Raw genomic sequence first — 21,995 nt, forward strand, 5'->3', positions numbered from 1 at the left:
CCGACCTAGGATGTATCCTCGTCCATACCTTATTGCTTTGGACAATGGTTGCTATATGACTGACGTGTTTAAACAATGCAATCCCACGCCCTTGTTTTACAGTGGCATCAAGCAAAGCAGCCATAACAACACAAGCACACCAGCACAAGGTGTTAAACTCAACCTCATCCTCGCCCACTAGCCTTGCCTGCCACTCGCTAACTAGGCTAACCCAACAGCCCAGTAATTTCAGCAATGGCAATATACCGTGTTTGTATGCAACATTAGCACACCGTCCTTTTTCCGTTTGCCAGGCAGCACAGAGGGAACCAGGCATGCCCAAACAGACCTTTTATTTACTGAAGTTGTGTCCCAAATGTCACCCTCTTTCCTATATAGTGCACTACTTTTGACCAGAGCCCAGTGGCACCCTATATAATGCACTACTTTGACCAGAGCCATATGGGCACTCTATTCCCTATATGTAGTGCACTACTTTCGCAGTATTTACTCGTCATCCCGTAGTTTAAACATACAACAAACCCCCCTGTCCCTACTACAATGCAGGTCCCCAGTCATGTGATACGAGTGGCTAAGACAGGCAGTAGCTTCGCATAAAGAGGATGGAATTTCTGCTGTCTTTTAACATCAGCGTTGAATTGAGGAAACATCTAGATTATAAAATAGGCAAGGCAAAACTCCTATCTGTTACTTGATCACGTTAGGAAATGGAGTTTGACCTATCCAATGACTTTACGTTGTACAGTAGCTCTAAAAGTTACTATCAGGTGTATTTATATATTCCTGGCTTATGGTTATGATGACGCTAGCATGAGGAAAGCTTGCACCTGCAGCTATTAAGTTAATCTGCAAACCTCTCCTTTAAGAGGGACACAGGTGACTCCTGCCTTTTTGTTGCTTTGCCCCCTTTTTTTATTACAAACACATCAAAATATTGAAAGGCTAAATGGAGAGCGCTAAGCATAGCTCCAAAGGTCACCATAGACCTTTCAATAGCAGGCTGCGCTCGCTTCGTTTTTGTGGTTGATCTGAACTATGTCACGTTTTATCCTTTGATGTCAGCCCCGGAGAAGTGTCAGAGGAGCAAAAGTGACTTCCTCGTTTCTAGGAAGTGCTAACTTGTCTTGTAGTCAATAAAATGGTGTAGGGTGAATTTGCCCCTAGATACTGATCTTGAGTCAGATTTGCGTTTCCCCCCGCTAATGGTTAAGGTTAGGATTGGGGGAGGGAAGTGGAAGCGGGACAGATCCTAGATCTGTCCCTAGAGGAAACGTCACTATTAAAGGGACATTTCCAGCTCATGGTCAAGTGTTGATGCTATGTCAGTGTTGACACAATCGGAAAAACTTTGCATTGAGTCGCACTCTTATGCCCTGAAGTTACTCTATAACTACAGTGGTAACTAGAATGTTATCATGGTAAAACTGCAAATGAGGTAACAATGTCTAAATTGTACTTAAACAAAAGTTAGTTTCATAGTAGTTTAGAAATATTACTTTGTCGATGTCCAATTGCGATAAAGTATTTTACACTGATTAAACAGCATGATCATTACACAGGTGCACCTTGGGCTGGCCACTCTAAAATGTGCAGCATGGTCACACAATGCCACAGATGTCTCAAGTTTTGAGGGAGCTTCCAATGGCATGCTGACTGCAGGAATGTCCGCTAGAGCTGTTGCCAGATAATTGAATGTTAATTTCTCTACCAACATCGTTTTAGAGAATTTGGCAGTACGTCCGATTGTCATCACAACCCCTAGACAACATGTATGGCGTTGTGTGGGCGAGCAGTTTGCTGATGTCAACGTTGGTGGTGGTGAGGTTATGGTATGGGCAGGCATAAGCTACAGACAACGAACACAATTGCATTTTATCGATAGCAATTTGAATGCACAGAGATGCCTTGACGAGGTCCATTGTCGTGCCATTCATCCCCCGCCATCCCCTCATGTTTCAGCATGATAATGCACGGCCGCATGTCGCAAGAATCTGTACACAATTCCTGGAAGCTAAAAATGTCCCAGTTCTTCCATGTTCTGCATACTCACCAGACATGTCAAGCGTTGAGCATGTTTGGGATGCTCTGGATCAACGTGTACGACGTGTTTTCAGTTCCCGCCAATATCCAGCAACTTCGCACAAGAGGATTGGGGCAACATTGCACAGGCCACAATCAACAGCCTGATCAACTCTATGTGAAGGAGATGCGTCACGCTGCATGAGGCAAATGGTGGTCACACCAGATATTGACTAGTTTTCTAATCCATGCCCCCCCATTTTTTAAAATATATATATACAGTGCCTTGCGAAAGTATTCGGCCCCCTTGAACTTTGCAACCTTTTGCCACATTTCAGGCTTCAAACATAAAGATATAAAACTGTATTTTTTTGTGAAGAATCAACAACAAGTGGGACACAATCATGAAGTGGAACGACATTTATTGGATATTTCAAACTTTTTTAACAAATCAAAAACTGAAAAATTGGGTGTGCAAAATTATTCAGCCCCTTTACTTTCAGTGCAGCAAACTCTCTCCAGAAGTTCAGGGAGGATCTCTGAATGATCCAATGTTGACCTAAATGACTAATGATGATAAATACAATCCACCTGTGTGTAATCAAGTCTCCGCATAAATGCACCTGCACTGTGATAGTCTCAGAGGTCCGTTAAAAGCGCAGAGAGCATCATGAAGAACAAGGAACACACCAGGCAGGTCCGAGATACTGTTGTGAAGAAGTTTAAAGCCGGATTTGGATACAAAAAGATTTCCCAAGCTTTAAACATCCCAAGGAGCACTGTGCAAGCGATAATATTGAAATGGAAGGAGTATCAGACCACTGCAAATCTACCAAGAAAGACCTGGCCGTCCCTCTAAACTTTCAGCTCATACAAGGAGAAGACTGATCAGAGATGCAGCCAAGAGGCCCATGATCACTCTGGATGAACTGCAGAGATCTACAGCTGAGGTGGGAGACTCTGTCCATAGGACAACAATCAGTCGTATATTGCACAAATCTGGCCTTTATGGAAGAGTGGCAAGAAGAAAGCCATTTCTTAAAGATATCCATAAAAAGTGTTGTTTAAAGTTTGCCACAAGCCACCTGGGAGACACACCAAACATGTGGAAGAAGGTGCTCTGGTCAGATGAAACCAAAAATGAACTTTTTTGGCAACAATGCAAAACGTTATGTTTGGCGTAAAAGCAACACAGCTCATCACCCTGAACAACACCATCCCCACTGTCAAACATGGTGGTGGCAGCATCATGGTTTGGGCCTGCTTTTCTTCAGCAGGGACAGGGAAGATGGTTAAAATTGATGGGAAGATGGATGGAGCCAAATACAGGACCATTCTGGAAGAAAACCTGATGGAGTCTGCAAAAGACCTGAGACTGGGACGGAGATTTGTCTTCCAACAAGACAATGATCCAAAACATAAAGCAAAATCTACAATGGAATGGTTCAAAAATAAACATATCCAGGTGTTAGAATGGCCAAGTCATAGTCCAGACCTGAATCCAATCGAGAATCTGTGGAAAGAACTGAAAACTGCTGTTCACAAATGCTCTCCATCCAACCTCACTGAGCTCGAGCTGTTTTGCAAGGAGGAATGGGGAAAAAATGTCAGTCTCTCGATGTGCAAAACTGATAGAGACATACCCCAAGCGACTTACAGCTGTAATCGCAGCAAAAGGTGGCGCTACAAAGTATTAACTTAAGGGGGCTGAATAATTTTGCACGCCCAATTTTTCAGTTTTTGATTTGTTAAAAAAGTTTGAAATATCCAATAAATGTCGTTCCACTTCATGATTGTGTCCCACTTGTTGATTCTTCACAAAAAAATACAGTTTTATATCTTTATGTTTGAAGCCTGAAATGTGGCAAAAGGTCGCAAAGTTCAAGGGGGCCGAATACTTTCGCAAGGCACTGTATATATATATAAGGTATCTGTGACCAACATATGTCTGTATTCCCAGTAATGTGAAATCCATAGATTAGGGCCTAATGAATTCATTTCAATTGACTTATTTCGTTATAGGAACTGTAACGCAGCAAAATCTTTGAGTGTTGCATGTTGCATGTATATTTTTGTTCAGTATAGCTTGATGTTTACTATGCCTCTGAATAGAACAATGAGAGGTGCTTGTTGTGTCCATCTCTCTCCAACTCTCTGTAGGCCACTGGGGCTGCCAAGAGCTGAAACCATATACATACACAACCCCAGCCAGGAACTTCCAGTGACACTGCTGTCAATGTTTACATCCAGCAGACATTTTCACATGCCTTCGTTCCACAGAAGGGTGAGTGTGTGTGTGTGCCCTCCCTCGGACACTCCCTCCCTCTCTCACCCAAACACACCCCTCTGCATCCAGTTTCTCGCAACAATCTCTGTTTTGCTTCTCTCTCCTGTTTCTCTCTCTTTCTCACTCACGCTGTTTTTCCTCTCTTCGTCTACCTCTCACCTCACTCACTCACGCTGTTTTTTCCTCTCTTTGTCTACCTCTCCACTCCCCCCTCTTTCTCATGTCAGTCCCTTGGGCCACCAGTACAGCTATTTAAACTCTCAAACTGCCATTGAAACCCACAGCATTTCCCTGCTCTGCTTAGAAAATTTCTCCTACCGATTCCATGCTGAAATTAACCCACAAATCATTCTCAGCATGATTCTCATAAAAGTGGTGGAAGTTGTGTGCCTCACCAGCATACTACAGAGTATGAAGCCATGCTAGTATGGACATTGTAACGTAGTCATTGCCTATCAGTGAACCCTGACCCCGTGTCCTCTCTGCTTTCAGGTAATCCCACCCAGAGGGAAGGCCTCATTTAAACTGGTCTTCCTCCCGACGGAGGAGGGCAACGTAGAAAACTCATTATTTATAAACACATCGGCCCACGGGGTTCTCTCTTACCAGGTCAGTAGTGATATGAGCATATGATACTAATGCTCTCCGGTCTACGTCGCAAACGGCTCCTTATTTACTGCACTACTTTTCACCAGTGCCTGTATGACTGTGGTCAAAAGTAGTGCGCTATGCCTCGCAGTGCTAGCTGTGCCGCTAGAGATCCTGGTTCGAGTCCAGGCTCAGTCGCAGCCGGCCGCGACTGGGATACCCATGGGGCGGTGCACAAACGGCCCAGCATCGTCCGGGTTAGGGGGATGGTTTGGCCGCAGGGATGTTCTTGTCCCATCGCGCTCTAGCGACTTCTGTGGCGGGCTGGGCGCAGTGCACGCTGACACGGTCACCGGGTGTACAGTGTTTCCTCCGACACATGGGTGCGGCTGGCTATCGGGTTACGCGGGCATTGTGTGACGAAGCAGTGCAGCTTGGCTGGGTTGTGTTTCGGGGGACTCACGGCTCTCGTCCTTCGCATCTCCCGAGTCCGTACAGGAGTTGCAGCAATGAGACAAGACTGTAACTACCACTTGGATACCATGAAAATGGGGTAAAAGTTTTTTAATTAAAAAAAAAAGTATTCCTACACTATAGACTAGGGTTCTATTTGGGACTTATGCTCTGACCCACAGCCAGGGATCTGTTTTTAATATGGACTCAAAAAGAACATTGTGTGCTTGGTGGAAGGCATGTTGAAGTTAGTTTTGCAATCGTTTTGAAACACAGGAAGTAATGGCTGTGATGTGATATTTTGCACCTTTGACCCCTGACCTTTTAAAGACGCATCAAAGCAGATGGGTGTTAATAACAGAGTGACATAAATGCCCAAAGCCCTATTAATAGTTAAATCAGCATTCGTTCTTGGCAGGGAGGGAAGGAAGGGTGCCTAGGCCTAAATATATTCTGTTAATCAGTGAAAAGGCACAATTTAGTACACCCAATCATTAAATATGGGGATTGTGTTTATTACGATGATTCATTCTCCAGTGTTGTATACATCATGGCCACTATTAGCATAAGCTACATTAGCATGCAACCTTGGATTCATTCACTCCCTTTGATTTAATATTCTGTGGTCTAATCAGTCCCTTTACAATGGCCAAGTAAACAAAACTTTGCTTTTGGATTGCACACTCTTCTGACACATTAGACATCTCGAGGTAAAATAAGTCATTTCTGTCATATTATATGAACTGTCCCTTTAACAGTGATGTCCTTTCACCCAGGTTTTTGGTTTGGGCGTCCCCTGGGGCTCTTTAAATGGGGTCAATAGGAAGGACAGTGTCCTCATATTCTCCCACATCCAGAGCATCAAGCTAAGCCAAACTCAGGTACGTCCATTCCATTCAACTCCATACACTTGATTTATTGCCCAACAGGCAATTGTTCCTGGACAAGGAAGTCAGCAGACATGTGGCAACAGGATACATATGTTTACCACAGTACTATAAAGACTTACACACATGCCATAACAACAAGCAAACACATTTACCACAGAAAACTTGCTAGCGTGTCCCTCTGCCCTGCTCTGCAGTGTGCAGGCCTTGCTGTATTGTCAGCTGCTGGCTATCAGATGTCAATCTTCCCCTCTTTGCCAGTCCCAATAAAGAGAGAACCCAACACAGAGGCATAAACACACACTTACATGAGGCGTACGCGCACTCACAAGGTATATACACATTCATGCATGCGCACACATGATCAATCACGTTCATATTTGTGTATACACTTGTGTGCACACACACACGGAGCATGAAAACAGTCCCATCACACACGCACTCACTTTTAAAAACATCAAGGGAAGACGTGAAAGCGACAAGGCTTCTTCGGAGGAGCGTTACCCTCGGCAACAGGAAGCAGGTGGCAGTTACAAAATGTCAGCCTGGCTGCGTTCTCACAATCACTCAGACTTGCTTCTAGTCTTTATTTAAACATGTTTTGCAAGATGGTTGTTTTTGTTAATTCTCAGTATGGTTTACTTAATAAATCGACCACTTATTTTGAACACGCTCTTCTGTTACAACACTGAAGTTTTACAAAACAATTTATGGGCTGCGTCTTAAATATATGCCCCCCTATTGCCTATATAGTGCACAACCTTTGATCAGTGCTCTATATAGAAAATAGGGTTTTGTTGAAATAATGCACTATAAATCGAATCGGGTGCCATTTGGGACAACCATAGTTTCTTCACTGATCTGGATATACTTTTATGCGAGGTAGACAGGCGTTGTGAGAGTGAAGTTGTTCCTGTACGGTGTCTGTGGTTTGTGTTGCTGTAACACGGCCTGTTGAGCTGCTGAACATATGAACAGGTTTAAATATAGACCGAGTTTTGGCAGCCAGATTCAAATTTAGTTCCCCCTTCCCTTTATTTCTTTACTCCTGTCACTTTATTTCTGTCTCACTTTCTATCTCTCTCTGGCTCTTTAGTGGGGAGGTTGAAATTAAGTCTCTCTCTCTCTCACCAAGTCATTGGACGAGGTTACTGTTATTTCACAGTGTGTACTGGAGCTTTGAGCTCACCACCACTTTTGATATTAAATAACGCACTACGCACCAATCCAAATATGCTGTCATGTATGAATACTGTCACCAAAGTATAAGATCTTGACTAGTGAAGACTTGTGTCAAAGAGATCTGCCTTGTAGTTGGGATAACCTATAGGTCATGTTGATAAATCAATCAATCAGTTTTGAATTCATAAAAGCCCTTCCTAAATCAATAGTTGTCACAAAAGACTTTACAGTAAATAACCTGGTATAGAACCACAAAGGTCATAGGGTTCAATGACTCAGGGCAATAATGCTGGTCATGTACACCGCCTTTCAGAAGTTCGGGGTCAATTAGAAACATCATTGTTTTTGAAAGAAAAGCTCAATTCTGTCCATTTAAAATGACACAAAATTCATCATAAATACATTGTAGACATTGTTAATGTTGTAAATGACTAGTGTAGCTGGAAACGGCTGATTTTAAAAGAATAAAAAAAACATTTTAAAATCATTTTTAATGAAATAACTTCATAAGCGTACAGAGGCTCATTATCGGCATCTATCACTCCTGTGTTCCAATGGAAGTTGTTTGCTAATCCAAGTTGATCATTTTAAAAGCTAATTGATCATTAGAAAACCCTTTTGCAATTATTTTAGCACAGCTGAAAACTGTTGTACTGATTAGAAGTGAAACTGGCCTTTAGACTAGTTGAGCATCAGCATTTGTGGGTTTGATTACAGGCTCAAAATGGCATGAAACAAAGAACTTTCTTCTGAAACACGTCAGTCTATTCTTGTTCTGAGAAATGAAGGCTATTCCATGTGAGAAATTGCCAAGAAACTGAAGATCTTGTACAGCGCTGTGTACTACTCCCTTCACAGAACAGCACTAACTGTCTCTAACCAGAATAGAAAGAGTGGGAGGCCCCGGTGCACAACTGAGCAAGAGGACAAATACATTAGTGTCTGGTTTGACAAACAGACTCCTCACAAGTCCTCAATTGGCAGCTTCATTAAAACTTCTTCAGGATTGGTGGGTGTGGTGGTTCATTTCTTTACTATCAAATGAGGAGAGACAAACTTATCACACAAGTTCGAGTTACAATTAAACTAAATCGACTTGTCAACGATTCACCATTTCTAATGATCCGTTGAAAGTGCCGAGACAAAAGTACAAAGGTCTTTTATAGCCAAGATACACCCCTTTCAACCTACAGGACGAACAACCGATACATAGAATGGGTCACAAGGTGAGACCGTATAAATGAGAAAGGAGTATCCCTTAGCCAGATAGGATTCGCTATAAATGATTGTAAAGTTTTTTTCCCTAAGACAAGGTTCCTATCTCGTTCCTGTTACTCCTAGCACAAAAACACCAACATAAATCAATTGTCAACTTCAGACACTACCACACACACCCCCCAAGGCCAAAGGAGGAAGTGACTGGCACACAAACATTGTGGAAACCACTAATTGATTCCCCATTAATCACGCCATCTCTTCACATGTTTTAGAATAGGTAAAGACACATTCACATATGAAGACATTGTTCCCTCCTGTCCTCTTCTCTTTCTGATATTCTGCATAGCACCAGGGACATGTGAAAGACAAGCCTGACCTCTCCCCTCTCTGGGCCCCAGGTGACTGAGCCCCAGCTGAGGGAAGAAGTGCAACTGCCAACACTAGAGTCCAAAGGGATACATTCTAATAACAAGTATATCACATAAGCATATTATGCAGATAAGACATCTTAATTATCTATGTTACCCAACTAATTCTGATTCATCCGCCACATGCGTCCCCTGCGGGACGGTTGAGTTCACGTAAGCTAATGCGATTAGCATGAGGTTGTTGTTAATTGAGTGCATGTAAACTTCTGACCCACTGGAAATGTGAATAAATAATTAAAAGCTGAAATAAGTCATTCTCTCTCCTGTTATTCTGACATTTCACATTCTTAAAATAAAGTGGTGATCCTAACTGACCTAAAAACATGGAATTTTTACTAGGATTAAATGTCAGGAATTGTGAAAAACTGAGTTGAAATGTATTTGGCTGAGGTGTATGTAAACTTCTGACTTCAACTGTATGTTACCAATGTTTTGCTTAATATAACCTCACACAATTAGTTTAGTTTGTTATTTATGCTACGCATGCCTGTATTTATTTCTTCACTAGTCCCATTAGACTTCCATCTAAAAGAGTGGTGGATGTAATTTTGATCTTTAATCTTGATTAATGAAACTGCCTTTAATTTATTTAGTCTAATCAACATGACCTTTCCAGCTATTCGTCTCATCAAAGAGCATTGGAATGAAGGCTGAGTTATCAACCTCCTTGATTGTAAGTTTCTACCATTGACTCTATGTTCTCTGTTACAGGAAGATTCTTCCAACATCACTATCCTGGGGCTACTGCTAGAGTGCAGTTTACCCAAGAGCATGTACAGCCAGCCGCAGGTACTGGGCATCTCATTTACTTTTTAAAACCAGCCTTTTCACTATAATGTTCTCAGTATGTAAATTGAAAGACTGAAATATGCTTTTATATTAGTTCAAAATTGAACACGCTACCAAAATCGAAACAAAGACGCTGTCAGACTCAACAGAAATGCATGTGTATGACCACTTGATATTTTCGAGGCAACCTATTTGCGTTTTAAAGGCAAAACGTTTAAATTGCAAAGTCCTCATTCCATGCGAACTGTAAGAATAACTTTGAGCGTTGATATTACAGGCATTTTCATAGCACTTATGGCCGTTAAAAGTTTATTTTCTTTTTTTCCAACTATTGTCAGCACGAGTGCTGAATACTCCTTAATTGTGTGTACTCACTATCTTCTTGGCTTCACGATAAATCACAAGGGTTATTCTCCTGTAGTCAGTTATTACCTGTGTCACATGAATTGGGGCTCTAAAGTCTACTGCAGAATCATTGCTCATGATGAAATTGTTTTGAAGGATTATGTGTACAGGACATCTGAGTGAGCTGCGGTGTTGTGATATCTGACTGCAGTCTGGTTCCTCAAGAAGCCCCAAGGACAGTGAGACCACTTGCTAGGAACATAATTGCTTCCTCGCGAGACCTTTTAATTGGCCCGGGAGCTTCCCTAAACACAGGTGGCGCAATCGCCACCAATGACGCAAGCTCTACACACCACTCTATCGCTCAAACCTAACCCAACTTTGTTTTGTTTGTTTTTTCATAATGCCTTGTGAATACTTCTAGTATGGTGTAGCCTGGTCCCAGATCTGTTTGTGAAGTATAGCCAACTCCTATGGTCAGGGGGGATAAGCACTAATATGGCGTCTTCAGGAAGTGGCCGGTAGTCTATCTGTTGTATCCCCAGGGGCTTGGTGTTTGTTATTGTAGGCCCAGGCCCTGTGGCGTCTAGCCAGGGATAGATAGCTGTCTGATTCTTAAGTCCAGGCCTGAGTCGCTCCTACTCCTAAAACGACAAGGCCTGGTTTGAGCCAGGCTTTGCACCCCTCAGATACGGATCTTGCCAGATTATAGGGGGGTTAGTGGGTTAGGTACAGTGCTGAGGGACTGAAGAGAAGCAGCTTGTTGCCCATAGTTCTGCCTTTAGCTGACTGTGTGTGTGTGTGTGTTTGTACACGCATGCACACACACACACTCTTTTAGTATACTCCCCCTTCATCTCTTCCTCGTTGACATTTCTTACACAATTTTACTCATTTGTCTCTCCTTCTGTCCCTCTGTCCCCCTTTCTTGCCCCCCTATCGCTCTCCACGTTCCACTCTCCCACTAATCGCTCTTTCTACACTCCTCTTCATTCTCTCTGCTCTATTCAACCAACCCCCTCCCCCTTTCTCCCTCTTTGCTCCCTCTGTGTAACTGGTATGCCTTTCCTGCCGTTTCCCCAGGGGTCCTGCTTCCAGAGCGTTGAGGACCATGCGGCCGGGGTAGAGCAGCGACTCAACCTCCAGATCAGGCTGTCGGAAAGCACAGAACGCCCCGCTGACCTGGACAAGCTCAAGCCCTACATCATCGAGCACATCCTGGTCCTGTTGGTCGCCCCAGCGACGGGCCGTGGCTCCGCCAATGGTGGGTGTCGGGGCTAGGGGACTAGTTTTTGGTGGTGGAGGGTGGGGTAAGGCATGGGAGATAGGAATAACTTAAAATATTTTAAGCATGTTGGTTGGTTTTAATGCAGAATGTTGGTAGTCTGCGCGGGTTTAGGGTCCTTTGTACCCCACCTAAAGAAACATCTGGAAGAAACACTGATTCGGATTTGGGGGCCTTACCACTGCTGAGCCATTGAGCATATTACCACAGCTAGTTGTAGAATCAAACATGTCCTTCCCCAAATTCTCATCTTAACTATTAAAGGGGAAACGGCAAAACTGATCTTAGATCAGCCCATCGGTGCAAGTTAATCCTGTATCCTCATCACCACCACACCCCATATTACATACACAGGACTGTTAGTGCTCCCTTATCAAGGCCGGACTATAGAGTAGGCTACATCTCCATGCTAAAATATCCCTATCACACCAGGCCTGTAGATTGATGATGGATTAACATTGATTTGTCCCAAATGACACCCTATTCCCTACATAGTCCACTACTTTTTTTTACCAGATCCCATAGGACTCTGGTCAAAAGTAGTGCACTATATAGGGAATTGGGTGCCACTTGGGTTGCAACCATTGTTTAGAGTTTGGTACTAGGGGCCAGACATGGGTGATTAGATGTTCTTTCCTTGTTCTTCTGTCCACCGACTTCTACATCATAAACAACTACGGGTTGTTTTCCTGGCTTTCTCCATTTACATTTTAATCTAATAGTAGACTTAATCTGGGTCATGTCAGTTTACAAAAGTGTATTTCTGTGAAACAGTACTAAAACGGTGAACTTAGTGACTCCCAGTGAACGGTTGGCCATTCATTGGTTTGCCAATACAACGCTATCGATGGAGGTGAAGCGTGAACGGTAGAACAGGTACTTTTCATCCACAGTCTCACTTGCAGAGAAACCTGCGGTTGAAAGGAATTGCCCAAGGGAATCAGCCCCGACGTGTCAGCTCAGCACTTTCGCCCACCCAACTGCTGCACTGCTGCTGTAGAGTAGAGCACAGCATACTGTAAACATAATCACCTCCTTTCACTTAGTGCTACTGTCCAGATCAAACCCGAACTGAAACCACTTAGTGAGTAACATTAGATCTAATTTTAAGTCAATTGTCAGTCATCTGACCTCCTGTGAGGAGTGTTATCAGTCATCTTTCGTCTCGTGTACAAAAGATGTGATTGGCATGCATGAAATGGGATAGATGGGGCATTAATCTTCTACCTTGGAATGGGCATCATAGAGCATCAGCGTTACGCCCTTAGATTCTGTGCACGGCGTACAGTCACAGTACCTAAGAGGATGTCAAGTAGCCCTGAAGATTGCTTTGTTATTGACGGTCTGTCTTAAGGTGGATGTATCCATTTTGTGTGCGTAGTGACACCTACTGGCGACAGAGAGAAGTGCAATTTTCAGTGTTTTGTTGGGCAGCAGTACAGTATTTATTCGATTCTTTCAATAATATGTCATTAACCTATTATGTCTTTATTCTGTCCTACAGGGGAGCCAAAAATAGGAATTTATATGTTGAATTCAGGAGGAAAGAAACTTTATGTTAAGGTAAGTTTCTGTGCGAGTACTCAGTGTACTCCTATGTAGTCTATTTCAAATGTATTCAGTATTACCCATGCAGGAGATTATATTGTATATTTTTTTTATTAGGAAATACAGTTGCTATCCAAAGTGGACAGCACTCTGGAGTTCAGCCCAGTCCTGCTGAGAGCATCAACAACAAACTTCACAGAAGTGGCTACGTTACAATGTCAAGGTAGAGAAATACTGGTTCTGTTTGCCATTTGTGGTAATAATATTGATATCTTAAAAGAAAAGGAAAACCTGCAAATTGCTCTTGAAGTATCATCATCAAATTGTTCCCACACACCTGCAACAAGCAAACTCAGCTGTGTGACATATTTTCCTATTTTGCTTGTGAGTTGATAGCATGTGTGTATATTTAAGCAATAAGGCCCAAGGTTGTAGTACAGTGCCTTCAGAAAGTATTCATACCCCTTGACTTATTCCACATTTTGTTTTTACAGCCTGAATTCAAAATTAAAGTGCTTTGTTTCACCCATCTATGCCCAATACCCCATAATGATGAAGTGAAAACATGTTTCTAGACAATTTTGCAAAGTAATTTACATAAGTATTCACACCACCGAGTGAATACTTTGTACAAACACCATTGGCAGTGATTACAGCTGTGAGTCTTCATGGGTAAGTCTCTAAGAGCTTTCCACACCTGCCCATTATTATTTTCAAAATTCTAGACAACCATTTTCAGCTCTTGCCATAGATTTTCAAGTAGATTTAAGTCAAAACTGTAACTCCGCCACCAAGGAACATTCACGGTCATCTTGGTAAGCAACTCCATTGTAGATTATTCCTTGTGTTTTAGGTTATTATCCTGCTGAAAGGTGAATTAATCTCTGTGTCTGGTGGAAAGCAGACTGAACCACGTTTTCCTAGAGGGTTTTGCCTGTGCTTAGCTCCCGTTCCATTTATTTTTATATCCTGAAAAACTCCCCAGTCTTTAGCAATTACAAGCATACCCATAACATGATGCAGCCAACACTATGCTTGAAAACACGGAGAGTGGTACACAGTACTACTGTATTGGATTGGCCCTAAACATAACGCTTTGCCATATTTTTGTTGTTGCAGTATTACATTAGTGCCTTGTTACAAACAGGATGCATGTTTTGGAATATTTGTATTCTTTACAGGCTTCCTTTTCACTTTGTCAATTAGGTTAGTATTGTGGAGTAACTGCAATGTTGTTGATCCATCCTTAGTTTTCTCCTATTACAACCATTTCACTCAAATGTTTTTAAAGTCACCATAGAGTACCACAGTATGAGTCATAATAACCATTATACCTAGCGGTCAAACAGGGAAATGGTTCCAATCGTTTTTCCACCAGACATTTTTCCCATCAGAGATTTTAGAAACACTTAAAGTGGGGGCTGTGTTTCATGTTGGCCTACCCAGATGTGATGTTTTCTGTTTAAATCTCTCTAGGACAAGGTGACTTTTATCAAAATATTCATCTGTATTTACCCCCTAAAAATGAAACTCTAATTAGATGCTAATGTAGCTATCATGAAAATAAAAATAAATACCATGATGATCTGGACAAGACTGCCGAATTGAGGCAAAGGTAAGAATCTGGATTAACTATCTGTTTACTAAATGTAGTAATGAATACATTTGCAACATTTCTTGAAATGGACAATTCTGTGAGCTGTCTTGTGTAAGTTTTTTAATTTGACACAATACATGTTAGCAACAGTGTCAGCTAGGGATAACATGCAGGAGCTTGATTTGTAGTTTTGCATTACGTCTACTTTGAGGCTAATTAGCGGCTTAGACGGAGTAAATAGAGCCGAAATATATGGATACGCCATCTTGTCAAAGAGATTTACGTGGTTATGAAAACATTTCACCAGGGTTAGTCTACACAAAACACAGACCTTATTTGAAGTGTTTTTAAAATCCCCTATTGGAAATATGAATGGCAGAAGAAATGATTGGGACCATTTCCTTGTTTGACCACTTTGTCTTATGGGTATTATGACACCTCCACTCTGGGGTTCTTATTGGTCTCATTGTGAAATGCCTGAGTGGTTTGCTTCCTCTCCGGCAACTGAGTTACAGTAGTCATCTTTGTAGTGACTGGGTGTATTAATACACCATCCAAAGTGTAATTAATAATTTCACCATGCTCAAAGGGATATTCAATGTCTGCTTACCAATAGGTCCCCTTCTTTGAGAGACATTGGAAAACATCCCTGGTCTTTGTGGTTGAATCTGTGTTTGAAATTCACTGCTCGACTGAGGGACCTTACAGATAATAGTAGGTGGGGGGTACAGAGATGAGGTAGTCATTCAAAAATAATTTTAAACACTTTTATTGCACACACAGTGAGTCCCTGCAAATTATTAAGTGACTTGTTAAGCAAATATGTACTCCTGAACTTGACTAGGCATGACTAGGCATGCCATAACAAAGGGGCTGAATACTTATTGAGTCAAGACAATATCATTTATTATTTCATACGTTTTGGCTGTAACACAGTGTATAATAAGTCAAGGGCTATGAGTACTTTCCGACTGCCCTGTATTAGCTGGAACGTAACTTATTTACCGAGAGGAACCTCCTACTTTTAAAATCCAATGTCGACTGTGTTCAGCAGGGTCTCTGCCAGGTCAGGGTAGAAGATGCTCCAGTCATATTAGCCTACAGGTCCTGGGGAATCACACAGTGAACACTTTCCCTGGCTTCCACATCACACACAGGTAAGACCATACAGATACTCTGCTCAAAAGGAGTTTTTGGGCGTTACGTTATCAGCACAATTTAAGAGACAAGAGTTCCTCTCACTCCTCCAGAGCACGTTTAAATGGTTGTCCCTCCTCTCTCCAGGGGGTTGGAGCTGTCTAGTCTCTTTCAGGTGAGACTGAGGCAGAGAGGAGCCGACCACGTGGACCTGTGGCTGACCAACACCCTCCACTTCCCCCTCGCCGTCCAGGACGCCACCCTCTCCCCGGAGTCCCAGGGCTTACTGAAGGTAGGGGTGGTGGTCTTCTTTTGTAGTTGCGCTGGGCATCTCAGAAGATGGCTACGTCCTACAAATGTGGTTCCATGAATTCCGTTGGCATTTTTATGAGGTCGACCAGAATTTTTTGCTTAAGGTCGATAGAAATGTCAAAGTTCAGCCCGAAAGCTATGTGCAAAAGTAAAATTGCCTTTGTTTCTTTATACATATTGGTACAGGTGCACAATTCAGTCTCTCAAAGTTTCACAGGCCTGGTTTCCCAGGTTGAAATCAGTCTCTAGTTCAAATATGAGAGAAGGAGATCTGCGTAGTTATAGTTGAATCTCCTGCTATCGGTATGTCTGTGCTGACAGTCTGTCCCCCGTGCGTCAAGGTGGTCAACTTCAGCGGGGCAGTGTCAGTGCCCCAGGGTGGCTGCTGGCGGATCCTCTCCCTGCAGCTCCTCAACAGGAGCCTGCCCCTAAACCTGCTATCCACCCTCTCCCTGACCACTGGCTTGGGTCTGGCCCTGAAACTACCCCTCCACTTTCACTCCACCCTGGCCAAGGTAACACTCCCAGGGACTGTCTGCATACACACTCCGCCATACTCTCGATAGACCAGGAGTGCACATTTTTGTTTCTGCCCTAGCAATACACACCTGATTCCACTAATCAAAGGATTGATGAGGAGTTTGTTAGTGTAATCGGGTGTTTAGTGCTAGGCCAAAAACAAAGATGTGCACCACTTTCGGACTCCAGGACCAGGGCCCGTGTCCACAAAGAGTAGCAGTGCTGATCTAGGATGAGTTTAGCCTTTTAGATCATAATGAATAAGATTTTATGGACAGATCCTAGATCAGCACTCATATGCTGAGATACCTTGTGGATAAACACCCCCGGTCTGAGAAACACTGCCATAGACAACTGTCTATTACATACTACAGTCCTGAATAACCACACTTTACACTATTACTGTCTGTTGTTATGATCTCTACACTAATGTTTAACATCTGCTCACTCACGCCTTCAAACCCCTTCACTTTTTCAAAATGTTACGTTACAGCCTTATTCTAAAATGGATTAAATACATTGTTTTCCTCATCAATCTACACACACTACCCCATAATTACATATCGAAAACAGGATTTTAGGAATGTTTGCGAATGAATAAAAAAAAAATGTAAAGGCCTTATTTACATAAGTATTCAGACCCTTTGCTAATGAGACTCGAAATTGAGCTCAGGTGCATCCTGTTTCCATTGATCATCATTGAGATGTTTCTACGACTTGATTGGAGTCCACCTGTGGTAAATTGACTTCATTGGACATGATTTGGAAAAGCACACACCTGTCTATATAAGGTCCCACAGTTGACAGTACATGTCAGAGCAAAATCAAGCCATGAGATCGAAGGAATTGTCCGTAGAGCTCTGAGACAGGATTGTGTCGAGGCACAGATCTGGGGAAGTGTACCAAATCATTTCTGCACCATTGAAGGTCCCCAAGAACACAGTGGCCTCCATCATTCTTCAGTGGCCTTCCATTCTTAAATGGAAGAAGTTTGGAACCATCAAGACTCTTCCTAGAGCTGGTTGCCCGGCCAAACTGAGCAATCGGGGGAGATGGGCCTTGGTCAGGGAGATGACCAAGAACCCGATGGTCACTCTGAAAGAGATGGGAGAACCTTCCAGAAGGACAACAATATCTGCAGCACTCTACCAATCAGGCCTTTATGGGAGTGGCCAGGTGGAAGTCACTCCGCTTGGAGTTTGACAAAAGGCTTCTAAAGGACTCTGACCAGGAGAAACCAGATTCTCTGGTCTGATGAAAACAAGATTGAATTCTTGGCCCTGAATGCAAAGCGTCACGTCTGGATGAAGTCTGGCACCATCCCTACGGTGAAGCATGGTGTTGGCAGCATCATGCTGTGGGGATGTTTTGCAGGGGCTGGGAGACGAGTCAGGATCGAGGGAAAGAAGAACGGAGCAAAGTACAGAGATCCTTGATGAAAACCTGCTCCAGAGCGCTCAGGACCTTAGACTGGGGTGAAGGTGCAATACAAGAGAGGCCCAGCCAGAGCCCAGACTTGAACCCAATCGAAATAGTGAGTAAAGGGTCTGAATACTTATGTAAAATTTCAGTTGTAAAAAAAAATAAATAAATCTTAATTTGCAAACATTTCTAAAAAACAACAACAATTGAATCAATTTTAGAATAAGGCTGTAACGTAACAAAATGTGGAAAAAGTCAAGGGGTCTGAATCCTTTCCGCGCGCGTGTGTGCGCAAGCTAACAAATGGTTAAGCGGCATTATATTGATCTGACATAAATTCGGCCAAAAATAATGGCGTGTGTTCTCTAATGGGAGTGTGTTTGTGTGTTCCCTCTCCAGCAGGGTAATGTTGTGTTTGAAGCAGAGGGGGAGTGTGGCCGACTATGTCCTCTCAGACTGTCAGAAACAGGTGAGACGTGTGTGTGCGCACGTTTGTGGCGTGCATGCATGAGTCATTGGTCTCTGCTGTTGGTACAGTGTGTGTTTGACTGATATGTGTGCAGGTGTGTGGTCCACTCAGGCTGTGTTGTATGGGTGTTTCCAGGTCGTGTCCAGTGGCAGCGCTCTCTCCTCGCAGACTCCTCCTCCTGGATGCTGGACAGCAGACTGGCCTCGGAGCTCTGCTCTCGCTGGCAAATCCGCAAAGACCAGCTGGCTTGCAGGTGAGACACACGGCTGTTCACTTCCCTCCTTTACTCTATGTCTGGTCACTCGTACACACACACAGCATTTTTCCTACCCTCAGTGACTTATACATTATCTAGTCACTCGTAACACTTCTAATCACTTATATCACTTCCAATGGTGGTGGGCCACACACACATTACACTTACAGTTCCCATTTTCTTCTGTTCACTAAAGGTGGCCAAGAATACCAGCAGAGACCTCATGCCCTCTAGACTTTGGTGCTGTCCCTGTCAATGAAAGCAAGGTAACCCAAACATGGTTTTATCACACACTAATAGTTGAATAGCTCTGTAGTACATCTAGTCAACAATTCACCTGCAGCCGTTGGAGGATTTGAGATATTTGTAATAATAAATGAAAAAATGCAACTCTACCATCTACACTTTTAACATTAGTATGCTTTACTATTGCAATGTCTTGTTATGTTACGTGTCCAGCTGTGAGCCATGGAAACCAAATACAATTGTCAATGTACTTTGAACTTTGATCTTTCCCCCAGGTTAAGCTGCTGACTCTGAAGAACCCCTCCTCCTCTGTGGTGTGTGTGGAGATCAGAGCCCTCTCCCTGTACCCAGCTCCCCTGGAAGCCCTTGACCTCCTCACCAAATGGTACGAACCCAAGGACACCACCTCTCAACATTAGTTGCACAGGAGATGCACTCCCTTGGGTGCGTCTCAATAGTCTATAGTGGCTTCCTCTCCTCATCTCCTTTCCTTCATCTGCACTGAAGTGAAACAACTGAACCATATTGCTTTCACCTATAGTGCTTTTTGAGATCAGCGCAGAGGAAGGAATGGGAAGTCACTTCAGACCATTGTAACACATTCCTTCGCGTTAGTTTCCCACTCCTTAAGTGGACAGTTCATACAAATATTTGTTGATTTTAGACAGAACTGCCCCTTGAACATTGCAGTTTAGTACCCGTTAGCTCTGAGTGTCCCTTGTAGGTGTTATTGATGAGGCGTCTCACTGTTTGGCCTCCTCTCTCCCCTGTTTCTCCAGGTTCAATATCAGCCCCCTCTCTGTCAACATCAGCACTACAGAGTTCACTCTGCTGCATGCAGAGCACAAGGTAAGGATGCTGTGCATTCTGGGAAATGTAGTTTGTCTGTTCCACTGTCTGCCTATGGGACTGGGGCTGCTGTAATGTATTAGGTGTAGGGCAGGGATGGGGGGGGGGAAATAAAGTGGAGTATAGCGATTTTAAAAAATATATATATATTGCTAGGTAGTTAACATTAACTAATGCTAGTCGGCTGTACCTGCGCCAAAACTCTGGCATATCTCATCCTATAGCTTGTTTTCCATCTTCTTTTTAAAACGTGTTTTCTCATGGCTTTCTCGTTTCTCTGCAGCAAACACGTGAGCTTTGGAACATCGAATCACAATAAAATCACAGTATCGAATCTCAATACAGTCGTGATACAAATAGGGTGCATTCGGAAGGTATTCAGACGCCTTTACTTTTTACACATTTTGTTACGTTGCCCCCTTATTCGAAAATGTATTAAATACATTTGTTCCTCATCAATCTACAGACGATACCCCATAATGACAAAGCAAACTTTTTTTTTTTTATGTTTGCAAATGTAAAAAAAAAATGTAAAAAAAATGATCACATTTACATAAGTCTTCAGAACCTTTACTCAGTACTTTGTTGAAGCACCTTTGGCAGAAATGACAGCCTTGAGTCTTTTTGAGTATGACACTACAAGCTTGGCGCACCTGTATTTGGGGAGTTTCTCCCTTCTCTGCAGACCCTCTCAAGCTCTGTCAGGTTGGATGGGGAGTGTCGCAGCACAGCTATTTTCAGGTCTCTCTAGAGATGATCGATCAGGTTCACGTCCGGGCTCTGGCTGGGCCACTCAAGGACATTCAGAAACTTGTCCCAAAGCCGCTCCTGCTTTGTCTTGGCTGTGTGCTTAGGGTCAGGGTCGTTGTCCTATTGGAAGGTGAACCTTCAACCCAGTCTGAGGTCCTGAGTGCTCTGGAGCAGGTTTTTATCAAGGATCTCTCTCTGTACTTTGCTCCGTTTATCAATTGAATTTACCACAGGTGGACTAGAAACATCTCAAAGATGATCAATGGAAACCTTTGTAAATAAGGTTTTATTTTTCTTTATTTTATTTGCTTAAATTTAAAGAAAATCTTTTCACTGTCATTATGGGGTATTGTGTGTAGATTGATGAGGGGGGAAATTATCTCTGTCCATTTTAGAATAAGGCTGTAACGTAACAAGTTGTGGAAATAGGGAAGGGGTCTGAATACTTTCCAAATGCACTTTACAGTATTGTGTATCGTGATAATATTGTTTCGTGAGGTCCCTGGCAATTCCAATCCCAAGATCAGCGTCTACACTTTCCCCCATTTAATGGTTAACCATGGTTAGGAATGGCGGAGGGGAAGCTGATCCTAGTTCTGTATCTAGGGGAAATTTCACCCCGTATCAACGGATTACAATGAAATGACAGGACATTTTTGAGAGCTCATTGTTTACTGCTCCCAAGTGTGCTATTTTATTGACCTAGCTAAGTCACCGACTTTGCAGCGAACATGGAGCATTTGCTGTCTTTTTATTGCGTTATTCTTTGGTCCTTATTGCATTTTGATGCATGTACTTTAGTCATTCTGTTCTTTTGACACTCCAGCTCAGATTTTCTCAATCCACTCCTAGGGAATCCAAGTTAGTGCTGACACCCCCCCCCAGGAATGGATTGAGAAACACTGCTCTAGTTATGGGAAACCAATGCAGTCTTTAATCATTGGCTTTGGTGTCACAGGTCTGAATCGGTCCATGATTAGTAGAGAATGAAAGCCAGTGGGGGCTGTATGTATCAAGCGTCTCAGCCCTTTTAGATCAAAATGGACAGGCAAGACCTGATCCTAGATCAGCACTCCTACTCTTGATATGCCTGATACAGACAACCCCACAAGTGTTTCAGCTGTCCAGGAGAGCGCAGTTGAATAATTCTCGCTATATATAAAGTGTGCTCATGCAGTGATATATGAACCCTGTGTGTTGTCTGCAGGGCAGGGAGAGTGTGAGGGGAGAGGGAGCGTTGCGTCTCCTCCTCCAGCCGTGGGAGAGCAGGGAGGTGGCTGTGGTGTTCACCCCCTCCGAACACAAACCCACCACCACCATCCTACTCATCAGGTACACTATGATTGACACCTCTACATTTTGACACGTTCTTAGGAATAGTCTTCTGATTTTCATGTTGTCATGTACAT

The 21,995-nt window shown here is 43.0% G+C and overlaps 1 protein-coding gene across 1 annotated transcript in view; it reads left to right on the top strand.

Annotated features, from left to right (window-relative positions):
- Positions 1 to 21,995, top strand: part of LOC115137248 (transmembrane protein 131-like) — a 94,965-nt gene that overhangs the window by 47,670 nt on the left and 25,300 nt on the right. Inside the window, 16 exon segments of the mRNA XM_065024694.1 lie at positions 4,180 to 4,303; positions 4,799 to 4,915; positions 6,124 to 6,228; positions 9,774 to 9,851; positions 11,280 to 11,460; positions 12,986 to 13,044; positions 13,147 to 13,252; positions 15,678 to 15,783; positions 15,911 to 16,055; positions 16,417 to 16,590; positions 18,416 to 18,485; positions 18,621 to 18,738; positions 18,938 to 19,007; positions 19,263 to 19,372; positions 19,767 to 19,836; positions 21,794 to 21,918. Of these exon segments, the coding sequence (XP_064880766.1) occupies positions 4,180 to 4,303; positions 4,799 to 4,915; positions 6,124 to 6,228; positions 9,774 to 9,851; positions 11,280 to 11,460; positions 12,986 to 13,044; positions 13,147 to 13,252; positions 15,678 to 15,783; positions 15,911 to 16,055; positions 16,417 to 16,590; positions 18,416 to 18,485; positions 18,621 to 18,738; positions 18,938 to 19,007; positions 19,263 to 19,372; positions 19,767 to 19,836; positions 21,794 to 21,918 (1,758 nt within the window).

The sequence above is a fragment of the Oncorhynchus nerka genome, linkage group LG11 (assembly GCF_034236695.1).
Source record: "Oncorhynchus nerka isolate Pitt River linkage group LG11, Oner_Uvic_2.0, whole genome shotgun sequence".
Classification (NCBI taxonomy): Eukaryota; Metazoa; Chordata; class Actinopteri; order Salmoniformes; family Salmonidae; genus Oncorhynchus; species Oncorhynchus nerka.